At 36.1% G+C, this 14,375-nt stretch overlaps 1 protein-coding gene across 1 annotated transcript in view; it reads left to right on the forward strand.

The window, feature by feature from the left end:
- Positions 1–2,215: 2,215 nt before the first annotated feature.
- Positions 2,216–14,375, forward strand: part of HERC2 (HECT and RLD domain containing E3 ubiquitin protein ligase 2) — a 243,202-nt gene continuing 231,042 nt past the window's right edge. The window contains exons 1-2 of the mRNA XM_044669288.1: positions 2,216–2,460; positions 3,663–3,769. Coding sequence (XP_044525223.1) covers positions 3,698–3,769 — 72 coding nt within the window. The 5' untranslated portion in view covers positions 2,216–2,460; positions 3,663–3,697. The remainder of the gene's footprint in view (positions 2,461–3,662; positions 3,770–14,375) is intronic.

Genomic DNA, 14,375 nt, shown 5'->3' on the forward strand with positions numbered 1-14,375 from the left:
TGACCTTATTTTTAGTTACTTTATTGTGTTTCAATAAATCATTGGGACATTAAAAATATATTCTTATGGTTAAAATTATTTGTATGCGGGTGGAGACTCAGTTGTGGGATGGAGTCTGAGAGCCCAAACAAGGTTCTGAGAGTTCTTATATCTTAATGATTTTCAATTTCTTCTTTCTATACCTTTAATTTTGACTGGCCAGCATTGAGTCACCAGCCATTCAAGTGCTGGGTGTTGGTGTTTTCTGAGTTTGTGAACTAAATACTCTGGTATTCTTGGGGACACAACTACCTTTGGGAAAGTCAGCATCTGTATATTGAATACATCTGTCTTCTTGCGGGGGGGTGGGGGGGATGGGAAGTTGGGGGGGGGTAGGGCGACCCATTGCTTAAAAAAACAAAAAAACATTTCTTAAAAAAATAAACCAACCCATTTTAGAGGTGGTTGGAAGACTGCCACCTGGTGGCCAAATTATATATCAGCCTCCCTTACAAGATACTAACGTTATTAATAAACATAACACTTTTAACACATGCAAAATATCTTCTATATATTATTTTACTTATTTGTTACAACAACACTGTGAAATAGGTGCTATTATTATCCTCATTTTGCAAAATGAGGAACCTGAAGCAGAGACAACCTGGCTTCCCCAAGGTCACGTTGCTAGTTTCAAGGAAGGATTAGAATTCAGATCCTTTCATTTCCATCACTCAACTGCACACTAAGCCACAGTATTATTTAATACATTGACTGCATGCTTTTCTTTGTTACAGAAAACAGAGAAAGAGCTAGTTATTAGGCAGATATTGCTAGAATGGCATTGGGGAACCTACCAAAACGGGGCATCTGCTTTGTACAACCTGTCACACAAACTCTTCTCTCAAGGACCCCACGACCTAACGTAGGGAAGACATGGGCACAAATAACTATGATACAAACAACTTCGATATATAAGCAAAGGACAGATCAAGTGCCCTAAGGAATTTGAAGGAAATTAGGAAAGAAAAAGCATTTCTGGCTTATTGTTAGGTGGGGAGGGAAAGGAAGCCTTTGATAACACTTTCTGGAGAAGGTTGCATTTAAGCTGGGTTTCAAAGTATAGGAAGGTTTTCAACAGGTGTAGGTGTATGGGGGCTGTGTGAAAATTCAGGTCTCCGAAACAATACGAATAAAGGCACAATCAGGAATGTACAAATGTGTTCCTGTATATAGTAATTTTTTTCTCAATTTGTCTTTAAGAAAAAATTGACAACCATTTTTCCGGTACTGGATTCATTTAAAATACAAGTTTGTCTGTGACAGTTTTTCCCAGGGTACACCTGTCAGCCTGCTGGGAGAATGTTTTAATGGAATCCTTAAAATTTCTTTCTCTTCGTGATGATTTCATTGAGCCTGTCATTGGAGAATATTACAAAGCTATTTACTTTTGTATCCCTGAATATTAAGTCCTTTGAGTCTTTTGTGTTTTCAAAAAGATGCCTGGGCTTTTTATCTAATGCAATGAATATTTTATTGAGAGACTATGGGCTAGGCATTGGGGAGACAAAGGCAAGTGATGCTGAATACATGGCAAGATTTAAAAGCGTAAAATAAAAAAATAACCAAAACCCAAACCCTAAGGCTGTGGGGCTATTCCCTATATCCCCTCTACTGCCTTCTGTTTCTCCTTTCAACTTCCCACTTTTCTATTTTTTTCTCTCACTGCTTCAATCCCATCTGTTCCCATTGCTATTCAGTCTGCAACCATCTTTCAGATGCAATACCCTCCTCCCTCCAGTCGCATGCACAGAAGTAGGCAGCATTTGTCTTTTTCAAGGGTTCAGAGCTTCCCTTTCCTCTAATCTTTACTCTAGGGAGGTTCAGGATTCTAGCACGAGCAGCAGGCGGCAGTGTGGGTGGGCGCGTGTGCCTGAGCCTGTAGGGTTAGGGGAGGGGGCCCGAATGGGGAGGAAGAAGGAGGGACTGTGGTGACGGAAGAGGGGAGGGAGACTAGGGGTGCAAGGAGCAGGGCGGAGGCGGAAGTCCCTCCTCCTGGAGCCTGTCAAGGGGTTGGGCTGAGGCTGAGTCCCCTGGTAGGGCAGGGAAGAGGAGGAGGAAGAGGATGGTTGAGCTGGGAGGGAGAAAAGTGGGGGGGAAGGGGCCGCTGCGATTGGCTGCTCCGGTGGGGGTTCCCTCATCCTGATTGGTTGGGTTGTGGGGAGGAGGCCGCTCTCTGTAGCGCGACCCTCCCCCTTCCCTGGGCCGCTGGGGGGAGGGGATCGGTCAGAGTAAGGCCGGGCCCGGGTTGCCTGCGGGGAGGGGAGAGGGAAGGCCGGTAGCGGCGGCAGAATCGGCGGCGGCAGCGGGGACAGCGGCTTCCCTGTGACCGGAGTCTGGAGCCCGTAGTGAACCGAGGCGGCCGGGAGTGAGTCGGTGGCCGCGGCTGTCTTGGATTGGAGCAGGGCCCACTGGCTGATGGTGAGGAGAAGGAGGCGGAGAGAAGGAGGCTTCCTAGCCTCGGGTCCCTTCTGGGCGGGGAGAGGATGAGTGTAGCCGGCGTTGGGGGCGGGGGCGGGGGGCTGGAGAGCTGTTGGTGGCTCCGTTAATCGGGGCGGGCGAGGGCAGCGGCGGCCGCTCGGCTGGCTTTGTGGGTCAGTCACCAGCGGTCGCTGTCTCCCCCGGGGACCGGGCCTTGCGTCTGCGGGTGGGTCTTAAGCGGGCGGGCTTAGCCCTGGGGTAAACATGTTTGGTTCTATGGGGGCGAAGCTGGAGGTGCGGGCACCATCCTCAACCTTGGCCGCCCCTGGCTGTCTGTGCTCCGCCCTCTGCTGCCGGGGCGACCGGCGAGCTGGGCAGCCTCTCTGCTGCTCCTGGAAACGCGCGTCCTCGCGTGTGTGTGAACATGTGTGTGCACGCGTGCGTGTGCGTGTCTGTGCACAGTCTGGGTGTCCTCCTGTCTTTAGGTTTAGTTTACATAGAGGTGACTGCACATGAGCCTGTGTTTGCTGTGTGTGTGTATTCGAGTGTGTGCACCTTGCGGTCTCCCATACCGGTTATTGCTTTGGATGGATAAGCCATGATCAATTATTTATTTCATGCACCATTTACTGGTTTGAGGAAATGGCAGCAGAGCCCTTGATGGTGTCATTTGTTACGAAAATGATGCTTCCTATTTTAATTTTGAGTCTGCAGTTTGGATATGGAGAAGAGGGTATGTGCTAGTGACATGGACTTTGGTTTTTAATAATTTAGACGCTCTGCTTATTGCACCTCTAACGTACCGTACAGAGAGACCTGAAGAATTAATATTATGGATCCCATTTTTAGAAAAAGTAATAGTTTTTGTTTAAACTGTTTAGTTTAAATTTCACGATGTATATATGTAAATATTAGAATATGTAGTATATATATATAACTACATATACATGTATGTATATTCAGGGGACCCCAAAAGTTCTTAAGCTTAATAGCTTAAAACTGCTCTTAAGATTTTTAGAACACCAGCGTGTGTTTATCTTAAGATCTGTATTTTACATATAAGTCTTGGAACTCCTGCGTGTGTGTAGAGGTATCAAGATACCTGTGTTTTACACAGAGGCCTTGGAACACCAGTTTGTGCTTGTGTCTATGTGGTATGTGCTTTTTGTGTGTGTCTTAAGCTCTCTGTGTTTTACTTATAGGTGTGAGAGCCAGGAGGGGGGCTCACAGATAAAAGATGTCTTCTGAACCCTTCTGTTTGGCTGCCCAGGCTAGGTTTGACTCCAAGTGGTTGAAAACAGATTTACAGGTAAGATTTTTTTAATATGAATTTTGTTTCTTTTTTTTCCTTCCTAGTATGTCTACCTAAATGATAATCTTAAATTGTTGTAGGTCTGTCTTATTTAATTGCATTACATTTGAGTTTATTGAGAAATGGGCTTTGATTAAATAGAACCATGTTTTTGGGTTTGTTTCAAAGTGGCCGTCACTTTAAATAAGAATTATTTTTATTTTTTTGCAAAATAGTGCTTGAAAACCAGTGGGTTTGCATCATTTACAGGACCTTTCATTCATTTTTTTTAACATAATAGTATTGTGGTGCTGACTTACGAATCTCTGTTAAATTGCAAGAGGCGAAATATATCTTATAGAAAACACATCTTAGGCTTTTATCACTGCTTGTCATTTAAACATAAACATTTCCTAAGCAATAGCAACATTCTAAACAGTAACTTTAATATAGAAAGCATTTCTAAGAAGAGATTAAAATAACATAGTCCATATTTTGTGTTGAGATATATTTATTCTAAATGTTTCTTGAGTAATCTACCTTTTTTAGAATAAATTTTCTCTTGATTGCTAAAGAAAGTTCATGATAGGTTTTGTTATGGAGATTATTCTTCTCTCCTTGTCCCATGTCCAGTGTGGGAAAATTGTAGGTGTGTTTTGAAAACATGTTATAGATTACATATAAATCCTTGACAAAAATGTCAGCTACTTAGAAAATTTGTTACAGAATGTGATAGGCTAATTTTGATTTACTCCTTGGATTCGTGTCACTTAAATACCCCTTGTTTGTCCAAAATTTTTATCAGACATAACTGTCTTCTGAATTGCTTTTGTTTTCCATTGTGTTTGTATATTTGAAGCAATTATACTTATTACTTACTGAGAAACTTAGTAGAGCTTTTTGGCTAATAACTTTGACTAACAATTTTTGATGTTTCTTTTTAGTAAATATATGTGAATCCTGTAAACAAAGCTATTCATGCCATTGGCTATTTTCAAAACTGGTACTATTCATTTATGAAGATTAGACTTTCCCAAATATGGTGAAGGCTCACAAAAATTCAGCCATTTTAGCTGTTAGACTATATTAGTCTGAAGGATTTTGGATTCGCTGAATTAGCTAAGTTTCTGAAGGAAAATGTTGTATTAGAGGGTTGAGTACTCTTATTCAGAACAAAGCACTTGAAATTATTCATTTTTCATTATCTTGCCCATATATGATTAGCACTAATTTGTGGAATTATGAATTTAATCATTCTAAAATTAAGATCTACCCTAAACTTATTTAATGTAAAGTTCCTATATTGTATCTTATTAATACCATTTTGTTCTTGCTCCTGTGGCTCACAAAAGTGGCAGTAACTTTGCTTCATTTGGCATACATAGTGAAGTTACCAAATAAGATTTAGCAATACTTTTGCCTGCAGTTGGAGGAAAAAAATGGAGAATATAATGTTAAATTTTGAAGGTTTTGAGTGCAATTTTAGGATTTCTTAGGGAAAGAATTAGAAAACTCAAGAAGTTTCTCATTGTTCCTTTAAACAGATTTTTATTATAGTTTTATCTTTCATGGTCTGATATGATGGACTGTTATATTATCCTGTTTCACAATGGCCTTACTTAGGATAGTCTCTTGAATTTTGATAGTTTTTTTTTAATTAAAAAAATTGCAGTGAATTTGGCTCAGGGACCAATTTGATTACAAACTACATGATCTTTTTGAATGTTCTACTCAGCAGTGTTCCATATTCGGGTGGTAATAGTAAATATATATATATAACTGGAGGAGAAAGCAGATATGACATACCAATAAAAAAGAATTTTGAATTTCAAAGTTTTATCAACTAAGCACTAAATTTATTATCTTAAGAATAAAACCTAGGATAACACAGAGCCTTTTATATTAAAAATCTCAAACTTTTACTTACTGGCTAGGTCTTAATTGATTCTTAGTGCAACAGTAAATTTCTGTGTGCCAAGAGATTACAGCTAGAATGACATACAGAAATAGTTATAAGTATGAATATATTCCTTCCAGCAGCCCCTCCCCCTCACATTGGAACTGTTCTTTTTAAGGAGACCAGTGATCTCTCAGTTGCTAAATTGAGTAGCCTTTTTAGTAGTACATATCCCAATGAACTTTTCTATAGTATTTGATACCATTTATATTGACTCTTTTTCCTTCTTGATACTTTCTCTCTGACATCTAGCTTCCTTCAAATCCTAGCTAAAAATCCTATGTTCTAGAGGAATCCTCTTTCATTCTTTCTTTTTCCTTTATTAAAAACATTTTTTTTCAATTACATGTAGAAACAGATTTCGACAATTGTTATCTAATATTTTGGAATTCATATTCCCTCTTTTCCTTTCTTCTTCTTGTTCTCTCCCTTCTGTGGTAAATAGTCTGATATAGATTACACCAGTACTGTCATGTAGTATATATTTCCATATTGTTCATGCTGTGTAAGAAAGCATCACATGTACAACAAACAGTCTTCTTATTCCTTCTTGATTCTAGTTCGTTCTTTCTGTTGATTATATATATATATATATATCCAAATTATTCTTTTATATCACATTTGTACACAGTTGTTTGCATGTTGTCTCCCCCATTAGATTGTTAACTTTTTGAGAACAGGGATTGCCTTTTACCTTTCTTTATATGCAGTGCTTTGTATTGTGTCAGGTGCATTAAGCAATATAGTAGGCTCTTAATAAATATTTTTTGACTGACTTTGAGGTCTGTCACACCGTCTTAAACTGTTTTCTTATTTCTTAGATCTTTATTTGCTGACTTTTTTTTTCACATCATAAGTGTCCTTAGGACTTTGTGTTTGTTTCTCCTTCTTTACTCTTTTTCACTCTTATTCACTCTGATGGTTTCAGTTACTACTTTTATGCAGATATCTTATAAATATGTATTTCTTGACCAAGCTTTTCCCAAGTTCCCTAGCCCCATATGTATGTTTGCTGGACATCTGAATATTTTGGTGATACTTGAATATCAATGTGTTCAAACCTGAACTATTCAATTAGCCCCTAAAACCTGCCATTCCTCTTATCTGCAGATTTCTCTTTGTTGCCATCCTCCTTGCCATCATTTTGCTCAAAACTGCATTTTTCTTTGACTTTCCCCCTTGTTCACCATTCTTCATTTTCAGTCAGTTGCTAAATTTTTGTAGTCAAACCTTATCTTTCCCTGTAAAAATATGTTATGAATTTGAAAAAATTATGAGTTATTAACCAATGTGACAAAGTTAAAAAAATCTCAAATTTGAAATAATATTTATAATTTGTTTCATAATACATTCACTGCGCCATTTATATTTTATATTATGTCTAATTATTCACCTTTTAATATGAAAATAACTATTGTAAAATGACTATTCAAGCCCGTTTGAATCTGTTTATATACTTATAAAGTTTAATTAAAACATTTTTTGTAGTCAGTGGATATGTTATCTACTGACCTCACATGTATCACTTTTTATAAGATTTCCTTTATTTTTGTTGTCTTTATATTTGTAATTTTTATACAATTAAATTAGCATATCATAATTTATTAAGTCATTCTTTAGTTGTTGGATCTTCAGGTTGTTTCCACTCTTTTTTTGCTGCTACAAATAAAGTAGCAATAACTTACTATTTTATTATTATTATTATTATTTTACTATTTTTACTTTTTTTAAATGTCCTTTACCTTTTTAATAATATCCTTTGAGTTTGATTTTTGTAATGGGATTGCAAGATTAGTTTTCTGCGTATTGCAAATTTTGGAGAGCATTCTAGTCTTAACCAACAAATATAATGAGTGTTTGTATGTATCTAATTTATCCTTACCAGATAATCTGTAAAAATATAGTAAATGTCATGCCCTATCCCTGAGCTAAAAGTACTCTCCTTTTAAATTTTATTATAGCTTTTGCCTGACCTTTTACTTTGCCCATATCCTGTCTTGTATGGAAGGGTCAAATGAATCCTCCCTATAAAGTTGTAAAAATATAGTAACATAAAGAAAAGAGTGTAGAACTTGGAGTTATGTAGTCTTGGTTTCAAATTCTTCATATGATATTTGATAGCTTTGTGACTGTGGACAAGTCATTTAAACCCTTTCAGCCTCTGCAATTGGTTTGTTGTGATCTGCCTCAGCACCAGTGAAATCACCAATGCTTGACATAGGGACTAGATGTAGAGATCTTGTTGTTTTTTGTCTTGGTAATATGCTATTCATCCTGTCTCTGAAACATGGTATTTGTTATGTTGTAGGTTCTTAATGCTTGTTGAACAAAGTTAAATTGTTGAGAAGTCAGAGTAGCATGAGAGACTTGGGGGTGGGGAGGGTTGGGGATGGCTTCATAGAGAAAGGATAGCACTTTTTCCATGAAGGAAGGAAATGATTTCAGGTTGGGGAGAACCTTGCATGTATGGGGACAGACATCTATGAAGACAAAGGGATAGAAGAGAAGGTGTAATGAATTAGGAGGATGCTAGTTTGGCAGGAATATCCATGAATGTAAAGGAAGTGGAATGTGAAAGAAGTTTGAATAACCATATTATGTATGAACTTGAATGCTAGGATAAGGAGGTTTATTTTATTCAGTACACTGAAGAACCACTGAAGATTTTTGACTAAGGAGAGAGGATTTGTGTTTGACATGAATAAAATTGCAGTCAGTTACAACTCATATTCCTGGGTGAGGTGTTCTTAGCCTGAGGAGAACATGTCCTTGTTGTTTGTTAATGGCCATTTTCATTATCTGTATGCAGTCTTTAGACTTTTCTCTATTTCTTTGCAATTTGGTAACATGGTCATTTCAGATAACTTTCTTATAGATTAATATCATATTCTTGCTTGGGATATTGGTAGGTGCTTAATAAATAGTTGTCCATTGATTTTTATAGTCTTTTTTAAAATATTTTTTTCAATGGAATTGGATAAGATTTAATTTGTTATTGCTGTTTCTTGTTCCATTAATATAAGGCTAATATTCTGGTATGTAGTAGCTTTAAAATTTATTTCATTAATGCTTCATTGATGTGAAATTATAACGATTAATGTTTTATTGCAATACCAACTACAAAGCATTTATTCTTTTATTTTATCCTTTGGTTTTGTGTTATATTAAATACTAAAATCCAGTAACAAGAAACATTAAGATCCAGAAACATCAAAGAATTAAAAAAAAAAAAGACTAAAAAAACCCTTTATTCATTCTGGGTAAATGGATATCTGAATGAAAACTATGAATTTTGGTTTTTCTGATTATAATACATTTTGTTGGAAAAAAGTAGAAATTTAAGGATTTTAAATTTGTTTTTTATGTTATTTTTAGAAACAAACGACCTTTTTTTTTTTTTAGCTCTATCTCCTCCCTCCTGCTCAGACACATTTATATCTATGATGACTTAGCACTATACAACTTCTGCCGCCTTCATTTCAAAACTAGTGCTGTTTTTGTTTACAAAAGCCTTAAAGAACTGACTTAAACTATCAGACACTGTATTGTTTGAGTAGGCATAACTTTTTTGGAAGTATCATCCAGCATTGTTACACTTGAAAAAAATATACCCCTTTCCTCTCAATTTAAAAATGCCTTTTTAAAAAAGCTTCTTGTTTTTCTAACTATAGGACATTTCCCTATTAAAGAATAATTCATATGGTGATGCTGAAGAATTTTAATATATAAAGTCATGTTACTTTTAAACATAAAACCTGTTATAATATAAATTTAATTACAAATTAATTTAAAAAATGTAGAAATTAGTTTAAAAAAAATGCCTTAAGGGTGCAGCTGGATAGCTCAGTGGATTGAGAGCCAGGCCTAGAAATGGGAGGTCCCAGGTTCAATCTGGCCTCAGATACTTCCCACCTATGTGACCCTGGGCAAGTCACTTAACCCTCATTGCCTAGCCCTTAGCACTCTTCTGCCTTGGAACCAATACACAGTATTGATTCCAAGATGGAAGGTAAAGGTTTAAAAAAAAAAAGTGCCTTAAGAAATCCACCCTACTTTATCTGTAAATAATCTTTTTCTTGAACATTTATTACCTTTCTCTTAAGTTAAAAATAATTCTGTTAAAGTAATATTTATTGCTACATGTAGCCTTCATTTCTTCCATAGCAAAGAGATTTTATCATATAATGATTTTGTTAAATGCATTACCTTCTAATTTGTTTAATCTTGCTGGGAATATTTGATGAATGAATTTTCCAAAAAATTAAATTTTACCCCTTTAACAACCAAAATGTTCTGGGAGGTAGAGAAAGAATGTATTGGGAAAAGGAACATATTGTTTTTCTTTGAAAATTTTCTAAAGTCAGTTAACATATCTTGCCTTCAGCAGAATAAATTATACATTTACTCTTTTCTTGATAATTATTCATTATCAATACCAGTATTGTTGTGTGTGTGTGTGTGTGTGTATATATATATATATATATATATATATATATATATATATATATATATATATATATATATTACTTTCAGGGGCTTTTGAGATGTACAGGACCTAAGTTAGCCCTTCCACTGTTTCCAGACTGCTATGCTTTTTTTGGGCAAGTAGATGGTGCAGGAATATAGAATGAAGTCCTGGAGTCCGGTAGATTTATTTCTCTGGGATAAAATGTATTTAGACACTTACTAGCTGCGTGACCCTGGGCAAGTCACTAAAACCTGTTTGTCTCATTTTTCTCATCTATAAAATGAGCTAGAGAAGGAAATTGCAAAGTATTTCAGTATCTTTACCAAGAAAATCCCAAATGGAATCACAAAGAGTTTGACACAACTGAAAACAACTAAACAACATGCCTTTTTGAGTTATTGTCTTTTCCCTGTCATTTCTTATTCTGTTCCTTGTTTTCCTATACAAAATAAAGATATAACCAAATTCTATTAGAATTGCACCTAAAGTAGGAGCAAATAGTCTCTTGAGGGGGGGAAAAACTATGAATGATATACATGAACTTTTAATTACTGAAATTTTATAGTATTTATTTTGATCACTCAAAGGGCTTTTTTCTCTGATCTTGCTTGTAGTTAAGTTTTCTTGACAAATGACCTTATGAATTTTTTTAACTTGATCTGGGATTTCATCAGTCTAAGGACCTTTGGGTGAAGAACTATATCTCCTATTGCAGATTAGCACCTTCTCTGGTAAGCTCATTCTCAGATATTTTAATTTTTATTTGATTTAAATAAAACCCTTACTTTCCATCTTAGAATCAATACTGTGTGTTAGTTTCAAGGCAGAAGAGGAGTAAGGGCTAGGCAATAGGGATTAAGTGACTTGCCTAGAGGTTACACAGCTAGGAAGTGTTTGAGGCCACTTTTGAACCCAGGACCTCCTCTCTCTCCAGGCCTGGCTCTCAAGCCATTGAGCTGCCTCCCTTTGCTATTCTTAGATTGCCTAGGATCTGGGGTTCTCACATTTTTAAAAAAAGTACACCCCTGTCAGAAATTTTGAGCCTGTAATCCTAGCATATTTGCTTATTCATAAATTAAAAACAAGTACTGCATATTAATGTATACATTACAAAATATATAAACAAAATGCTAATTAAAAGGAAACATCAAATAATATTTTATTGGCATAGCAACCTTTTTGCTATCACTAAAACATTTTATTTATTATTTATCATATATTGATATGTATATTTATTAACCATAATATTTTTAGTGAGAGTAATGTGAATATGCTTCATTATTTTAAAAAATCATTTAGTTTATTTTGATGCTTGATTTTAATGACACATAACAAAAAAAAAACACCCTCATAAAGATAACAAGATCTAAATGAAAATAAAATGAGGAAAAATGATGGATGTTGTTGACTTTAATTACAAATTAAAATACTCATTTTCAGTCCCTTTCATCATTTATGCAAAGTTTTTTTGTTGAAATTCAGCAAACAAATTTCCTGCTCCCCCATTCTTATGAACTAATCACAAAGTATTGAAATGAGTTTTTATATTTTTAACAAAGGGATTCAAAATTCACTGTGCTTCTTAATTTGGAAGATTTTTAAGCAGTTTAGAAGATTGTTTCCATTTTTTTAATGTGCAGAAGAGAGAGTTTTTATAGGTAACATTTTTTCAGCAAACTAGGAAATATGGTAGTCATTAGTTGTTGGGTTCTGTAGAGATCAAGAAGGAGGATGATTGAGAAAAAACCATCAGATTTATCAAGAGTTCTTTGGATGATAATGAGGTTGTGAACCAGAGAGAATGAAAGGATAGAGGTACCCTTGATGGAAATAGAGAAATTTGAAGAGAAGTGAATTTTGGGTAATGTAATATAATGAGATCTGCAGTACAGATTGCAACTCCTCCATGCCTGCTTATCCAACAGTTGGGAGTTTATAGTGTTCCACAGCCACTTCTCAGGAATGTAGAGCTTACTTACTGAGGGGTGTTTGTGGAGGCACCTAAGATGAACTGGAGGCAGGGAATTTTGCCTGAGCTGTTGCTGGGTGACTAGATTACAATTATATTTTAACTTCCCCAAGGAACTTATCCTGGCATAGCCATAGCAGGTCAGTAGCATGTAATGGAATATGGGGAAGTTTGTTTTGAACAGGTGAAGCAGCTGGTGTAGTTGTGTTGGAGAAAAGCCCATTCTTTGGGAGTGGGATGTTACCCATTTTCCCATTCTTTGACTGAACTCACACCCTTTTATGATCATACCAATGGTGTGTAGTAACCTCCATTATGGAAACTACTGGATTATGGCATTGAGAGCATTAGTGATCTTTCTAGGATTACATAGCCAATGTATATCTAAGGTGGAATTTGAATCTAATCATAAATCTAACACCAGTTTTCTGTCCATTACAATACAGTGACTCTCTTGCAGTTTTCTGTCCATTACAATACAGTGACTCTCTTGCATTAGGTAGAGTCATGGGGTTTTAAATAAGAATTCTTTATGTACTGTGAGATCTGGGTGTATGCGTGCTTGTTTTTTCCTAAGAGGTAGCATAGCAATAAACACTGTCAAACTTTTATTTACAGTAGTACTTAGTGAGCACATAGTATGCTGAGCAGTATGCTAGTTACTATGAGAGGAATATAGTAATATTCTATATATAGAATAACTAGTTACTTCATTTGAGCAGGTATAACTAGTTACTTCATTTGATCAGGTCGCAATTTTTTAGTTAAATTTAGGGAAAAAACCCAGTTTTTATAAGGAAGGAGGAAATTAAAAATGTGATTATTGCATACCTGATTTATTTAATTTTATATTGGGTTTTCATATTTTTCCTTAATGAATCTTAGTGAATGAGATTAATTTTTGAAAATGACATATATTTAATATTGAACATTATTCTTTATAATTGTTTAAAAGAATTAATTTTAGTCCCCCAAACATTAATTTTCAATTACTTCTTCTGAGGCATAATTTTTTTTGTCTTCATTCCCATTCATTTTTCTTATTTATAAGATTATAGGCTTATAGATTTAGAGTTAGAGATGATCTTAGAGAGATCATCTAGTACCACCTTATTGTTTTATAGATAAGAGAGAACAAGTGAGAGGTGAAGTGATTGGCTTTTCTTTTTAAGTAGAAAGAAAGAAAACAAGCTTTTTTACTCTGAGCCAAATATCGTGACAAGTGCTTTACAAATACTATCTCATTTGATCTTCACAAGAACTCTGGGAGCTATGTACTATTATAATTCTCATTTTATAGACCAGTGAAGGTGAATCTATGGCATGGGTGCCAAAGATGGCATGCAGAGTGTTGTTCTCTGTGGGCACGTGGCTGTACCCCCTCCAGTTTGTTACTAGAAAAGCAGAGGGACTCAGGTGGAGCTGCTCCCTTCCCCCTCTCTACCATACCTGACATCTTTTCACATCCCTGCCCCCCTGCCCAGCAGTTCAATGGGAGCTCACAGTGGGTAAGGTGGGTGGCTCACAGGCAACAGAGCTGAGGGAAAGCAGAGTGCTCGGTCCACTCCCCTACCTCTCTCTGCACTCACTGAGGACATTCCTCCTTTCACCCGCCCCTCTGCCCAGCAGCCCAATGGGAGTGCTTTCTCTCTCCCCTCTATGGGGTAAGGCAGGGCAGGGTGCCCAGCTCTCAGTGGGAGGGAGGGGCATGACAGGAGGTCTTGAGGGGAGGGTTGGGTAGATGTGGGGTCCAGCACTCTGTCTCTAAAAGATTTGCCATCACTGTTATATATGATGTAGCCAAGGCAAATAGGTTAAGTAATAAATTCAACAGATAACATGTAACTTCCAAAGCTTAAATGAGTCATTAAAGCCTGGAGGTTCTTGTTGTTAAGTTGTTTCAGTATCTTCTGTTAATTAAAAAATGGTTCAGTGATCCTTCTTCCTTTTTCTTTTTTTTTAATAACCTTATTAATAATAGCTTCCTTACCCCAGTCATTAAAAAAAAAAAGAAAACAAAAACCTTTGAAATAAATATGCATGGTCAGAGAAAAAAAAATTCCCTTATTGATCCTTACTAAAAACATGTATTTCTTAGTCTCTATCTTCATATATCAGGTAGTGAGTAACTTGCTTTTGTACTGGTATTCAGGAGTTGTGGTTGGTTATTGCTTTAAAAAATTTTAAATTAAAAAAATTTATTTAAAAACTTTTACTTTTTGTCTTAGAA

The sequence above is a fragment of the Gracilinanus agilis genome, chromosome 3, assembly GCF_016433145.1.
Source record: "Gracilinanus agilis isolate LMUSP501 chromosome 3, AgileGrace, whole genome shotgun sequence".
In the NCBI taxonomy this organism is placed as follows: Eukaryota; Metazoa; Chordata; class Mammalia; order Didelphimorphia; family Didelphidae; genus Gracilinanus; species Gracilinanus agilis.